The sequence below is a fragment of the Arachis hypogaea genome, chromosome 3, assembly GCF_003086295.3.
Source record: "Arachis hypogaea cultivar Tifrunner chromosome 3, arahy.Tifrunner.gnm2.J5K5, whole genome shotgun sequence".
Taxonomy (NCBI): domain Eukaryota; kingdom Viridiplantae; phylum Streptophyta; class Magnoliopsida; order Fabales; family Fabaceae; genus Arachis; species Arachis hypogaea.
Genome location: NC_092038.1, coordinates 133,418,863 through 133,433,727, shown reverse-complemented (window position 1 = coordinate 133,433,727; position 14,865 = coordinate 133,418,863). Strand labels below are relative to the sequence as shown.

The following is a 14,865-nucleotide window of genomic DNA, read 5'->3' as shown; positions in this document are numbered from 1 at the left end:
TTTTTTTTTTTCTTCATTCATTTATAGCCCTCTCTCCTTGCTCACTCCATTGCAACATTCTCATCCTCCATCATCCACAATTTTCTTCCTCTTCTTCTTCTTCTACCTTCTTTTATTTTTAATTTGTGTGAATATTATTAGTACCTTGTTGTATGTTACTAGTAGTTGATAGATATGGGTAATTACAAAGATTTGGCAAAGGTGAAGTGGAGAAGGAGAAGAAAGAGGCAGCAGGAGGCAGTAGGGAGGAAGATGAAGAAATTACAACGGCTGATTCCGGGCGGAGCGGGGCTGAAGGCCGACCGCCTTTTCCTTAAGACGGCGGAGCACATCACGCACTTGAGGTTTCAAGTTAATGTATTGCAGGCTCTTTCTAAGATATTCAACGCTTGATCATCACTCCTTCTTCTTAATTATGTGACTAATTGTTACATAATATATGCTATTATCATTATTATTACATAGTGGCTTTGTAAACTCATCTCAAATTCATTTAAGTTTAAGTAAGCTCTCTTCTATTCTCATCTCCTCTCTTCTCTTTTAGCTTTGAATTAATAGGGACTACTTTTTTTTTGTTTCATATTGGAGAGGTTTTTAAGCCTAGCTTTGTGTTATTCATGGCACGGAAAGAGAAAATAATATGTAGAGCAATTAATTATATATAAATAATTATATTAAGCAATTTTTACCATAAAAAATATATATTTTCCTTGACTTTTTTTTTTATCACCCATGCATTTAGTTCAATTTTGTAGTATTGTGCTTTAATTTTGTTGGTTGTTGTAAGTTATTCTCAATCCGATAGATTAAAAACTAACATGTCACGAATCTAAACTTTATTTAAAAGTTTATTGCTTGTTGACTAATAAATTACTACATACACAAGATAGAATTTAAATTTTCGAACTCAAATTGGTAAGTTCAATTATTACATCAGCATTAATATGTATATACTTAGGTATATGAATAGGCATATATGCTATCATTTCTGTTTGATTTTCTCTTAACTATTTAAATTTAAATTTTAGAAGTTTATTATTATTAGGTTTAAAAAAGAAATACCTATATTGTCATTGGTTATTTATCATCATTAGTATTTAGTGTGGTCACGCTAGGCTAGTCAATTTTGCTGTTTATTGTTCCAATAGATTTTGCAGTTCGTTAATTACCCAGAAAGAAAAATGTCTAATTCAGTCAAGAACGGCAATAAGCTAAGCAATTTTGTTTTTCTGCTTTAATAGTTTAATACTATTTGAATATGTCATGAAATCATCCCAAAAATTAAGCTCATAAAAAAAGATAATATGACTGATTATATTTTAAATATTTTTTAAATAAAAATTTATTTTAAATTTATTTAATTTTTGCATAACTTTTTTTTAATTTGTCTTATGCTATTTTTTTATACCATATTATACATTATTTATTTGAAAAACTTAAACGGATAGAAAGAAACAACATATTTTTTTTTTTAATTTCTAACAAAATAAAAACATTCTATCAATGTGTTGACCAGTTGCGAGAGAAAGAATCAAACTGGTGGTTTTGGAAGTAAAGGAAGAAGAAGTGAACGAGCTTCAGACATTTAAATTTTCCTTTTGTTTATGAGTTTTGAATAAGGAAGGAAAGGGATTCGGAGAATTTAATATATATTTTCATAATTTTATTCTTTATTTAAAAAGATAAATGGTAATAGAATAATTTATTAAAAATAAAAATGTAATTTAAATTTAAATCTTATAGAAAAATCCTAAATTTGGAGATCTTGAAAATCCTCAATTTAAACTAATTATTGTTTTTCGAATATTTAAACTCGTAAATAATATTTAGCTCTGCAAAATCTCTCCCTTCTTCAAAATCAACTAAACTCGTGAGCATATCCTAATGATAATTAATTAATATGGAGTAATATACCAAATTAATTCTCAAAAGATTTTATAATTTTAATAAGATATTTTAATTTTTAATAAATTTTAATCATCACATTAATTTTTAATATTTTATTTTATTAAACATATTAATTTTCACATCAAAATTTGATAAGATGTTAGATAAATTAATTTTTATTGTTTATTTAATAAAAATATATCAGTTATTAAAAAAATTTTAAAATTTTAAAATCAATCTCTTTATATAAATGAATAATTTGATATAAAAAATAATTTGTTTAATGAAATAAATATTTAAGATCTAATTTAATAATTAAAATTTGTTAAGAATTAATTGGCCAAAAATTTATGAGGATGATTTGGGTATTATTGTGACTTGAACCAAGTTACCTATATTACCTAAAAAACAAAAGACTCCCAAAAAAGCAACATGCCAATGAGCGAGTAATGATGATGATTACTAATAATTGTAATTAGTAGTTAGTACTTTAATTTCCTTTGCGTGTTACAATCAACAAGTCATTCAGTGTTTTGACTTTTATGATGTTTAGTACGCAGTACATGACCATTGCCGATCTATGAAGATATGATGAACAACGGATGCATGTGTATATACTTGACAACATTAATTAATGTGACATACATATTTAATTTCCACAGCCACATAACCAATTTCCTCTACTCATAAATTGAAAGACCAAATTGCACATAGTACAACAAAATCAGAATATTCTAATTTACTCTTTCTCTTTAACTTGGATAGATTTTTATGTTTTATTATTTACCTACGGCATATTAATTAGTTAAGTGTCAAGAGCTACTTACGGTCAGTAAAAATAACCAATAATACAACCTTTTCAGGTTTATAATAATGAGTGAATAGGCTTCGATATTTAATGGGTTTTGTTAGATAGATAATGGCTTTTTTAAATAATATGAACAATAAATTTTAAAATTAGTCCAATAAAATAAAAATACATTACACCTCTAATTACCTCCAAAATCCAAATTTTAACTATTCAAATTTTAGCCATCCTATATCAATAAACCCCTTGACTGAACAGTAATCCCCTTCCCCACAATTTGACCGAGCAGCTACCCAAGAGACCCCTACCGTCGGCGCTGGAGAACGAACTTCCATCAAGTTCGCTACAACCTGAACATCCAGCGGTACTCAGACGCTCCTCTCACAGGATTGGAGTTTTCCTTTCACGGTGATTGATCGCTGCTGCCGTCTTCCCGTGCGCCTCTCTCGAGCCACTGTTGATCGTCGGTCGTCGACTAGGAGGTTCCTGTCGTCGTTGCCTGGCCGCCAGACATCCGCATGCAGTATCGTGCTGTGTTGCACCAAGCTCATCGCTGAACGCCGCATCTTCTTTGCGCCGCCTCTGGTCTGCTGTCTACGAACCCAACGTCACTCTGCCTCATCGCTACTCACAAAGTCGGATGTTTGTTTTACATTGAATGGAGATGGTTATTGACACATTAACGTAGATGTTCATCTCGGTACTAAAGTGACCTATTTTGTTTATCCATTTTCTTTCTCTCCTTTTTATATAGTGTGAATATAGGTTGTTTTCCTACCTAGTAGTTCGCATTTCTGATTAGTTTTATTGGAGTTTGATTTCGATTGTTTCTTTTTGTTTAATGTAAATTGTGTCGGATGTTTGTTTTACATTGTATGGAGATGGTTATTGACACAGTAATGTAGATGTTTATCTTGGACGTTGGAGTAGAGGTAGGCGGCATCAACTGCGGCTGGGCGGCGGTGGCTGGTGTTTTGGCCGGCGTCGGATCGGTGAGAGGTGATGATAATGGGTGGCTGGGTTGCAGAACGCAATTCACTAATGGAACAAGGCAGTAAGAATTGATGATGGATGTAACTGCACTATTTGCAAATTTTTATTTTTTTAAAATTCAAAATTTTAAATTATTAGAAATTAATTAATCATCTGATTTAATATTTTGATTTTAATTTTTTTTAATTCTATTATTCACATTATTCACTAGTCTCATTGTCTATCTATACTTTTTCATACTAAAATAGATGAACAATTTGCGCTGATTAATGATTTTATAACATTGTTGTAGCCATGTTTCATCGTTTAAAGAAGAGTAAAGTATCATTTTTGTCCCTAACGTTTGGGGTGTAACACCCTAACTTTCAGCATGTCATGATCGTACCAAAAGCGAGGCGTTACTAACCTATTTTCCGGCATTTTCTTAAAAATTGAAACGTGATATCGAACTAAAGGCTCAATATTAAATAGTAAATAAGAAAAATAGGTCAGTAACGCCTTGCTTTTGGTACGATCATGACATGCTGAAAGTTAGGGTGTTACATGGGGTAAGTCTCAAAGTTGTCCCTAACATTTCAATCGTCCTATTTAAGTCCCTAACATTTGAAAATTGGCTCAATGTTGTCTTGCCGTTAGGGATCCATTAACAGAATTGACGGCAGGACAAAATTGAGACGATTTTGAAACGTTAGTGACTTAAAAATTATAAAAAATAAATTTATTTAGAATGAAAGTAATGTGATTAAGTATAATTTACTTAGATATGATTAAAAAATAATTGAATACTATGTACAGTAAAAAATTGATATTATTGAAGGATAAAACTAAAATTTATTTCTATGTATCGTTTTTGTCCCCAACGTTTTCGTCCTATTTAAGTCCCTAACGTTTTAAAATTGTCTCAATTTTGTTCCGTCGTCAATTCTGTTAACTGCTCCTTAATGATAGGACAACATTGAGTCAATTTTAAAACATTAGAAACTTAAATAGGACGATTGAAATGTTAAGGACAATTTTAAAACTTACTACAAACGTTAGAAACAAAAACGATAATTTAGCCTTTAAAAAATATATATACAATAAGGGGACTTGTTCCTTAATGGTAATAAATTCGAAACAACACACCGTAGCCTTAGACCTATGTATACAATATTATATAATATAATATATTTTTTTATTAATTTGTAAAGTATATTTAATTTTAATTTTAGTTTAATTTTAGTATGTGTTTTATATAATAATCAATATTGTAAAATTTATAAAATGACACTGGCAATAATCTCGCTCAAGTATTACAATTCATAATATCATCTCTTCCTAGAGAAATTAGCATATGTGTAATAAATTAAAAAGATAAGTATAATTATTCACTTAATAAAACAAAATAAAATTCATGCAAATATAGAAAAAATAAAAAAAAATAAATAAATAAATAACCATAGCAACCTCTTAAAAGTGGAGGAGTGGTCGAATCAACATTAAATGGAAATTACATATGTATCTGCAACTATACTGAAAGAGTGAATCTCTAATAAATTTGTGACATAAAGTCATAAACTCAGTGGCAAGAGAAGAGAGGAAGATGTTAGAGCCAGAATTGCCATGTTCTAATAATATTACAAGACCACATGCAACTGCAATGTCAGACAACTGAACGTGGACTCCATGGCCTACCATTCATTAATAATTTTTCTTTTTTTATTTTTCTCTTTTAATACTATGAAGTTAGTTTTAACATCTTTGGGTGGGAGAGATCTTCGTTTGAAATCTTTAATCCATTTTGAGACCGCTCCAACTCAACTTTCTTTCTAGTCTTTTTTCCATGATCTTCTTTTGAGTTTATTAATAAAAGGAAAAGTCTAGGGCCAGTAACTTTGTTAAATTCTGGCCAGCATATAATCAGTAAAGAAAAGTGAGTCATTGGATAAAATCTCACACCATTAAAATTATCTTTGATGGCTACAAATCACAAAAGTTGCTGCCCTTAGCATTCCTCAATGTTATAAACAATATTATTGTCTGTGTTTCTAATCAAATAATGCTCAAGATTGTATGCTTTTAAGCTATAAATTATTGAATTAAATATTTTTAGTTTTTTACTAACATAATTCATGTTTCTTAAACAGCAAAGAAAAAAAAAACTGATTTTACACCTAATCAATAATGATAGTTAAAATGCGTAGAGACCACATTCTAATCAATGACAGATTGAGTGTGTAAAAATAATACATCTGTTTAAAAATATAAATAAGTGAATATTTTAACGATAATATCTTTTAATAAAGATTACCTCGTAAATTGTTAAATAATTCAGTTAAGCATGTAAATTTATCTAACGATTTACAATGTAATTTTTATGTGAAGACATTATCATTAAATTATTCACCATACAGAAAATAATTAAACTTTTTTCTTTTTTTTTAGTTAATATATTCATTATGCAAGGTTTTTTCTTTTTTTGGGTCAAATAGATTGGATGACCCCAATCATAATAATTACAAACTCACCCACATTATATTATATATACAATATTTAAGAATTTTATCCACTACTTGATCAGTTGGCCTATAGTCAAATCTGTTTCAAACTCGAATATACTTATTGCAAGACATACATGATGACTATTAAAGTAATGTTTTTTTTTTTTGGGTGACTACTAAGTAACGCTTTGCCTCGATTATTCAACAGAGGTGTTTATGGATCGAATTCGATCCGCATATCCGTAGTATTTATTCGAATCCGATCTGAAATTACGAATATTGATCCAATTTATAAGGCTGTTGGATCGGATTGGATTTGATTCGCACACTAAGGGAATCGGATTGCGGATTTTATGAAAGTATCCGTATATCCGCAGATCCACAAAAATAAATAAAAATGTAGATATTTTTTTATTTTTTATTTCAACTAATAATGATCATATATGTTGTATTATTTTATTTTATTATTTAAGAAAAATATGTTTAATAATATTTTAAGAATAAACATGTATAAAAGAATAAAAAGAAATTTATTAATATTTTTTAATAATAAAATTTTTAAAATATTTTTATATTTTGCATATATATCCAATATCTGATCCGATTTATAAATGTACAGATTAGATCCAAATAAAAAACTACAAATATTAAATCCAATCCAATAATTTTAATGTGATCGAATTAGATTTTAAAAGGTTTGGAATTCTGATATATGACTACTAAAGTAACGCTTTGTTTTTGTACATATGACAACTATAGTATATGGGTGTTTCATTTTTCTCGGCCCTAAAAGTGTGATACATAGGCTTTTCTAGTTTAGGATTTGGGCTTCTTAGTCAAAAGTCAAAACAAATCCAATAACAGATTTTGTGTTTTGGGTTGAAGCTTAACATGTGATGTTGACTAACTACAACATTGGGCCCATTTACTGTTATGACTCAAATATCTTACACAATTAACCAAAAAAAAAATTTATGTAAAATAAAGGCCTAGGAGGCTAGGACCCTAAGCCCTAGAGTAGGGACAACATGATATAAGCTTGGATCATAGAAGTAGCTCTCGTTTCTCTTCTTTTGCTATTGATTTGATTATTCTCCGAGACAGGGAGAGAGTCAGAGGCAAGTGTCTTTAGAGTCCCGAGTGAGTGAGTGTCGAGTCCTCAGGTAGCTGAATAACAGCTGAGAAATGATGATTTCCTGCAATTAAGGTAGGTCAACTACAACCTTAACCAATTTCTCCAGCATACTTCCCTTCAATGTGACTGCCCCAGACATCATAACCCTTTTGTTTTTCCACCAAAGTTTGGAACTTTAATTTTTATTTTTTTGTTTCTTCCAGCAAGTGCAAGGATTTTATGTGCATGTTCATTGTTTGTCAAAATGTCTGAGTTGGGTTGAACACCCAAATAAGCAAGATTCCAACTTCATATCAAGCTGTACACATAGTTGCAATATCCAAATACTGAGAGTCACAAGCCACGTATTCTAGAATGTACTGGGTTAACTTCCAAATCTGTCATAGTAGTGATGCTATCGAGATCCCCAAAATCCTACCTTTACCTTCTTCCTCTTCTTGTTCTTGTTCTTCCCCTTACAAGAAACAATTAGAATGAACCCTGCAGTGATTTTCATCATAGTGATCTTAGCTATTGTGTTCTTGATCTCTGGTATCATTCAATTGGTTGTTAGATTCCTTATGAGGCAAAGGTCCTCTTCTTCGTCAATTATACAATCAAATAGGTTCCCTGACATGTCTGAACCTGATGCATACCAGAGACAGTTACAGCAACTCTTCCATCTCCATGATTCAGGCTTGGATCAGGCCTTCATAGATGCTCTCCCAGTTTTCTACTACAGAGAGATCATAGGTTTGAAGGAACCATTTGATTGCGCAGTTTGCTTATGTCAATTCTCAGAACAAGACATGCTGAGATTGCTTCCACTTTGTAACCATGCTTTTCACATTGACTGCATAGACACATGGCTCATGTCTAATTCAACTTGTCCCCTTTGTAGAGGGAGCCTCTATGATCCAGGGTTTGCATTTGACAACCCAGTTTATGAATTTGAGGGTCCAATAAGGGAAGATGGGGTTTCAGGGAGTGGTGTTGGTGTTGGTGTTGGTGAGGCTGGTTCTGCTAATAACAAACATGGAGAAAGTCACATAATGAGTGGGAAAAGGGTGTTTTCTGTTAGGCTTGGGAAATTCAGGAGCTCAAATAATGGTGAAGGTGTGGTCATGGGAAGAGGTGAAGGAGAGAGTAGTAGTAGCACAAGTAATTTTGATGTGAGGAGGTGCTTCTCAATGGGGTCTTTTCAGTATGTGGTTGCTGATTCAGATTTGCAAGTGGCTTTATGCCCTGACACCAGTGGCAGTATGAGAAAATTGAAAGGAAGATTAGCTCCACAGTATGGAAATTCTTCTTCCATTGATGGGGATATTGAGGGGGAAAAGATCAACATTGCTAGAAAAGGTGAGAGCTTTTCTGTTTCAAAGATTTGGCTATGGTCTAGGAAGGATAAGGTATCAAATTCCTCACCAGAAATTCATTTGGGTAATTCTCATGTCACTGCAACTTTGCATGGATGAATAGAGGGATCAAGGTACATGAAACTGCTCAGATTTAGAACATATTTTCAATGAGTTCACTCTCAGATCTTTCATACTTTGATTATACTTTTTTACTGATAATACTTGTAAATTATGCTACAAACATCAATTGAGAATCTATGTCCTTTGGGTGAGAGTTCAGAGTTAATTTCTAGTTTTTGTTAGGAAAAGCATACTTTTTATTTATTAATAATATTATTTTTTTATTTGTTTTTTTTTTTACAAAATCCTATTTCTGTAGAAGTAGCCATCTGTTTTGTTCCTGAATTTCGAGAAAAGCTATACTTGGTTGCTTGAATGAAGAAAAAAAGAAAAGCTTTGCTTGTTGTGGTCTTATGAGGAAAATGAAGAGACAGATCAATGTAGTGATTAGCAAAAAAACACAATGACAAGAGATGATTTCAACAGTATTTTAGAATGTGGTCCCTTGGTGCCATGTGATGTTTTTATTTCAGTGACAAAAGTGATATTTATCAGCAATTTCTTGCAATGAGTAAGAAAGAAACTAAAGTGTAAGTGTCAAACTAGGAGTTGCTTTTTGGATGCTTTGGTTTTCTGCGGAGGCATGCTTTTATTTTAAACTTGTTTGGGTTAAAAAGAAGTGAAAGAAAACAAGCAAAGCGTTCTTCCATTCCTTTTCTATGTCATGGTTAACATTTTGATCATTATTAATATGAAAAGATGGGTGGAAAGTAAGTCAAGGAGTTTTTTCCTTATGTTCTACCAATCTAATTATTACACATTTCTCTTTTTCAAGTTTTGGCTAATAGCGTCTCCCTTCATATTAGGATGAAGGATTGTTTAGTTTTATTAGTTGTTTTTTTAGTGTTAAATCTAAGAAGGTACTAGTTGAAAAGCAAGGGAAAATAGTTAACTTTCACACAAATTATCTAGGTTTGTTTCTAAGAACAGGACAAGACAACTAATGGACAGAAACACAAAATTTTGTGTTGTTGTATTCTGTTTGGTGATAAACTAGAACAAATTATGAAAATTCAATTTATTTTCATTTTTTTCATTCAAAAAATTTGAGATGAAAAATATAACAATAAAACATATAATTATGAAAAATTAACAAGAATAATGAAAGAAAAAATAAAAAATAAGTTGTGTCCCTTGTTAGTGTCTCCGTGTCCTTCTTGTCAGGATGAATACAAAATACACTAATTCAGTCGTCTCTGGATACATTATTTCTGTCCATGTTTTTTCTGTCAAACACGATTTTGTGTCTCAATGTTCCTGTGTCAGTATCCCATCTCTATAAACAAACGCAGCCATAGTAGGATATAATTGAGAGGTAAGAAAATTGATATATACAAATATTGAATGATCCATGAAAAATTTTATACTCATAATTTATGTAACTCTGGGAAACACAGTATTTCTAATCTACATAGTACGAAATTCGTTTTTCCTTTTTAAATTCTAGTGAACAATTTTTTATCTTCAATCAAGTTCCTTAATGAGAATCAAATTCTAACAATCTAACCCATTTCCTCAATCAATGAAGATAAAATGTAAAACTTACCGATATCACTTCCCAGTTCCCATACTATATATTATTATAACCCTATACTCTGGTAGAACAAGAAGGCCAAGAATTGGTCAACTCCTTTAGGCTTAGAAACTACTAAGGCAAACATATAAAAGCCAACAAGGGTCCCCACCTTGTAAGGAGTAAGGACACATTATTTTCCCATAATTCGCCACCTCTTCAAGTTGGTCACCGACACAAGGTAATATATAAGCACAGGGTGAACCAAAAACCAAGAAAAATTAATGTGTTATTATATAATAAATAAATAGACTTATTAAAAGCTTACTTTACTAAATGAGTGGTTGGTTTGGTTAAATCGTATTACCATTAAGTAATGATACCAACTATGGACGACAGAGACTCCAAATTTGGATTTTCTTCCTAATTAAGAGTGATTAGAACTTTGCAATATTATAAGCTAATGACTCAAATCCAATGCTTTGATGACTAATGTTTTGCACGGTTTGATGCGAGTCTAATGTGGGGACGACAGTTAAACATTAAGTTGTATACTTGTATCGTGTTATGTGTTTTGTTGGACAAATGCAAGTGAGTTAGCTTGACCTTTTAATTTAATTACACTACCATCCAACTATTATATTACGTAATAACTAGTATTTTTATTCTTAATAATATTATAGGAATATAAATTTTTTAAAATTATGTCAATTTTATTTTGATATTATAGCACAAAAAATTCATAAAATCAAATTATTTAAAAAAAAATTGTATGTAAAAGACAAAAGTTTTTATCAAGTAAGAAGATCATAATCTTTACAGATAAAAAAATTAAACAATAAATTTTTTAGGTATTATTTTTATGTAAAAGACTTTAATTATTTATTAATAATTAATTTTCATACTTATTATTTAAAAATAATATGTTCTCTCTCTATATATATATATATAATTAGGTATTAGTATAAAAAAAATTATATTGATAGTTATAAAATTAATTAAAAATTATTTTTTTAAATAATTGAATCTTGATTCTAATTATTAGGTACAATATTAGTGTTTTCTCTAAATTATATGTAATAAATATTTGAAAAAAAAAAAGTAAAAATACAGTTAGAAAGATAAGTGGTAAATATTTAAAATAAAATAAAACATAAAAAAATATGTATATAATAATAATATTTTTGTATATGAATAATATTATGGGATTATTTTTTAATTATAAATTTAATATATTTTTATAATTTTATGAATTTATTTAAATTATATTATTTTATTAATTTTATTTTTTTTAGAATAAAAAGGTAGAAAAAGATAGAGAATGAGACGGAAAAGAAAGAGAAAGATAAAGAAGAAGTAGAGAGGAAGTTTGTTAATTTTAAAGGAAAAAAATTTATTTTAATTGTAATAAAAGAATATCTTATGACACAGTTTACTTTGTCAAATTAATAAAAAAAAATATAAATTATAAGTTATATATAGAGTGAAAAAGGTATAGAGAAATAGCAAAAGAGAGAGATAGATAAAAAGATGAAGGAACAATGTTTATTAATTTTTGAGAAAAATATTTTATCTCAATTTTAATGAGAGTATCACGTGATACATTGTAGTTGTTAAATTAATAATATAATATAACTATATTTTAATTTTAGTTTAATTTTAATGACAATTAAAAATATTATGTTACACATTTTGATTATTAAATTTATAATTAGTCATTAGTAATGATATATAAGAGAGATAAAGCGAGTAAATGAATAAGAGAGATAGAAAAAGGGAGAGAGAGGAAGAGGGCTCTTTAATTTTAAAAAGAAAAATTTAATTTCAATTATAATAAGAGAGTAATATATGACATATTTTGGTTGTAAAATTACTAATATATAATAGATTATGGTAACATTTTTTATTTTGTCGAGTAGTCCAATACAACGCTTAATGAAGTATAAAAAAGTTACAAGTTAGATGTGCAAGGTGGTCTAAAATATATGACAGCCAAATTTCAAAAAGTAGCATTGTTTTTGTGTTGAGGTCACTCTGTGTATCAAAATTAATTTGAAAGTTTGAACAATTCAAAACTCCAGCTAGTAATTTGTTAAGTTTCCTTGTGTATTTCTTTTCAAATGCTATTCCTATCATCTGAGTCCATACTTTTTAGTTAAACAAATTGCACTATTATTTCACACTAACTATAAAGTAAGGTCTATACAAATACCATATACTAATGAAACATAAATATTAGTTGCATTTTATTATTAAATGTTGAGTAATGGTTGCCGCTATGGTCATTAGTAAACGATGATATGTTAAAATCCATTTCATAATGTCATAAAAAAAATCGATTTCATAAAAAATGTTATGTACAATGCCTACTACTAGTCTAAAGATGATGTAGGTGAACATAAATTTATGAGAAAAAGACAAATAGGTTCTTGACCTTTTTTTTTTGCAAATATTTTTATTTTTGACCATTGAAAAATACATTTAAGTCTCTGACGTTCTTAAAAGTTGAACGGATCAGTCCCTCAGTTCAAATACTTCCGTCAGACCCAACAAAAAAGTTTGACGTGACTCCCGTAATACTTGTCACGCGTAAGCGTCGCCTGACAGACTTCCCTTTCACGCGTACGCGTGACACACGGCCCTGAATTCAGCAAATTCTCATTTCTTCATGAATTCTCCACTTTACATTTTTTTTTCCATTTCTTTCAAGCCATTCTTGCCTTCAAAACTTTAAATTAAATTTAGCAATTTAATAATCTAAAAAACATGTTTTCAATTATTAAGCACACTTAGGAGAAATTCACAAAACCATGATATTTTAGTGAATAAATGTGAAAAAAGTTTATAAAATCCACCAAATTTAATACAATATAAACCATAAAATTGTAGTTCATCAACTTTCCCACACTTAAACATTAGCATGTCCTCATGCTAAACTCTTGTGGTTCATCAACTAATATGCAAAATGCGTCTACCTACTTGGTTAAAAATGAATCAATCTCCAAGAACATATATGAACAAGTAGGGCTAAGATAGTATGATGATTTTTGAATTCTACTAATTCAAATCTCAAAATGAAGTATAAATATACTTGTAAGAAGAAAGCTCGTGAAAGCAAGGAACAATGGATTGAGCATCGAATTCTCACCGGAAGTGTTTGCACTCTAATCTCTCTAGTGTTTAAGGGTCGATTCTCTCAATTCTCTACTAATCTTGCTTTATAAGGCTTACTCTTCTTCTACCAATCAACATATATTCAATGCATGGATACACATATCAAGAGGTCTTTTCCAGGGTTGTAATGGGGTTAGGGCTAAATTTAATTTACTTTTCTCACATTCGATACCTTGATATGTTTGTTTGAGTGATTTAAAGTTTTGAAGGCAAAAATAACTTGAAAGAAATGGGAAAAAAAAACATGCAAAGTGGAGAATTCATGAAGAAATGAAGATTTGCAGAATTTATGGCGATGCGTACACGTGTGTCACGCGTACGCGTGAAAGGGAAATCTGACAGGCGATGCGTACGCGTGACCCACGCGTACGCGTGACCCACGCGTACGCGTGACCCACGCGTACGCGTGACCCACGCGTACGCGTGATAAGCATTACGGGAGCCACATTAGACTTTTCCATTAGGTCTGATGGAGGCATTTGGACGGAGGAACTGATCCGTCCAACTTTTAAGAACGTCAAGGACTTAAATGTATTTTTTAATAATTAGGAACGAAAATGTCTGCAAAAAAAAAAGGTCAGAGACCTGTTTGTCATTTTCTCTAGATTTATTATATATGCAGTTATCATGTTTCAGAGTTTAAACCCTAACGACAATGTTAAAAGTTCTTGCCGTTAAATTCTTTGAATTTAACTCTTACATATATAAAATAATATTTGGATATTATGTAAATTAAAATCATGTTGTAAGGATTTGAATTAGAAAATTTTAAAATAAACATAAAATAAAATCTTAATAAATACTCTAAAAGGCAATTTTTCAAAATATTATAAATAAAAATTTAAATATAAACATAAACTTTTAAATTTTAATACATTAAAAGGGTTATACTTTTTGTCCCTAAAGTTTGACAAAAGTTTTAAAAATACTCCTAAGTTTTATTTTGTTTCAATTTTGTCCTAGAAGTTTTCGATTTGTATCAAATATACCCCTGACGACTAATTTTTCAAAAAATTTAAGACCGATTCAACAACAATTTCATAAGAACAACTTTCAATATAAGCAAATCAAGCATAATTTTCTTGCATTATTATTAGATTCATCTTAAATTTTTTAAAAATTTAGCCGTCGAGGGTATATTTGATGCAAATCGAAAACTTTTGGGACAACATTGAAACAAAATAAAATTTAAGAGTATTTTTAAAATTTTTGCCAAACATCAAGAACAAAAAAATATACTTTTAATCAATATTTTCAGAGTGCTTTTTAGTTAGATCTTACACAGAAATTCATAATATTGTAATGTGATGCTCCTACACACTAGACTTGTCATTAACATCGGATCTATAAACCATAAATGAATTAATTTAACGATCCCAAACAACTGGCACTCTGGCAGTCTAGAATTTTGAATGGAA

The 14,865-nt window shown here is 29.8% G+C and overlaps 1 protein-coding gene across 1 annotated transcript; it reads left to right on the top strand.

The window, feature by feature from the left end:
* Nucleotides 1–7,224: 7,224 nt before the first annotated feature.
* Nucleotides 7,225–9,005, top strand: LOC112733944 (RING-H2 finger protein ATL46). The gene is made up of 2 exons (XM_025783081.3): nt 7,225–7,375; nt 7,507–9,005. The coding sequence occupies exon 2, from the start codon at nt 7,777–7,779 to the stop codon at nt 8,755–8,757; it is 981 nt and encodes a 326-aa protein (XP_025638866.1). The 5' UTR covers nt 7,225–7,375; nt 7,507–7,776; the 3' UTR covers nt 8,758–9,005.
* Nucleotides 9,006–14,865: the final 5,860 nt, after the last annotated feature.

Bases quoted from the DNA above. Each gene is read 5' to 3' on its own strand.
- LOC112733944 (XM_025783081.3), top strand. From the start codon at position 7,777: ATGAACCCTGCAGTGATTTTCATCATAGTGATCTTAGCTATTGTGTTC.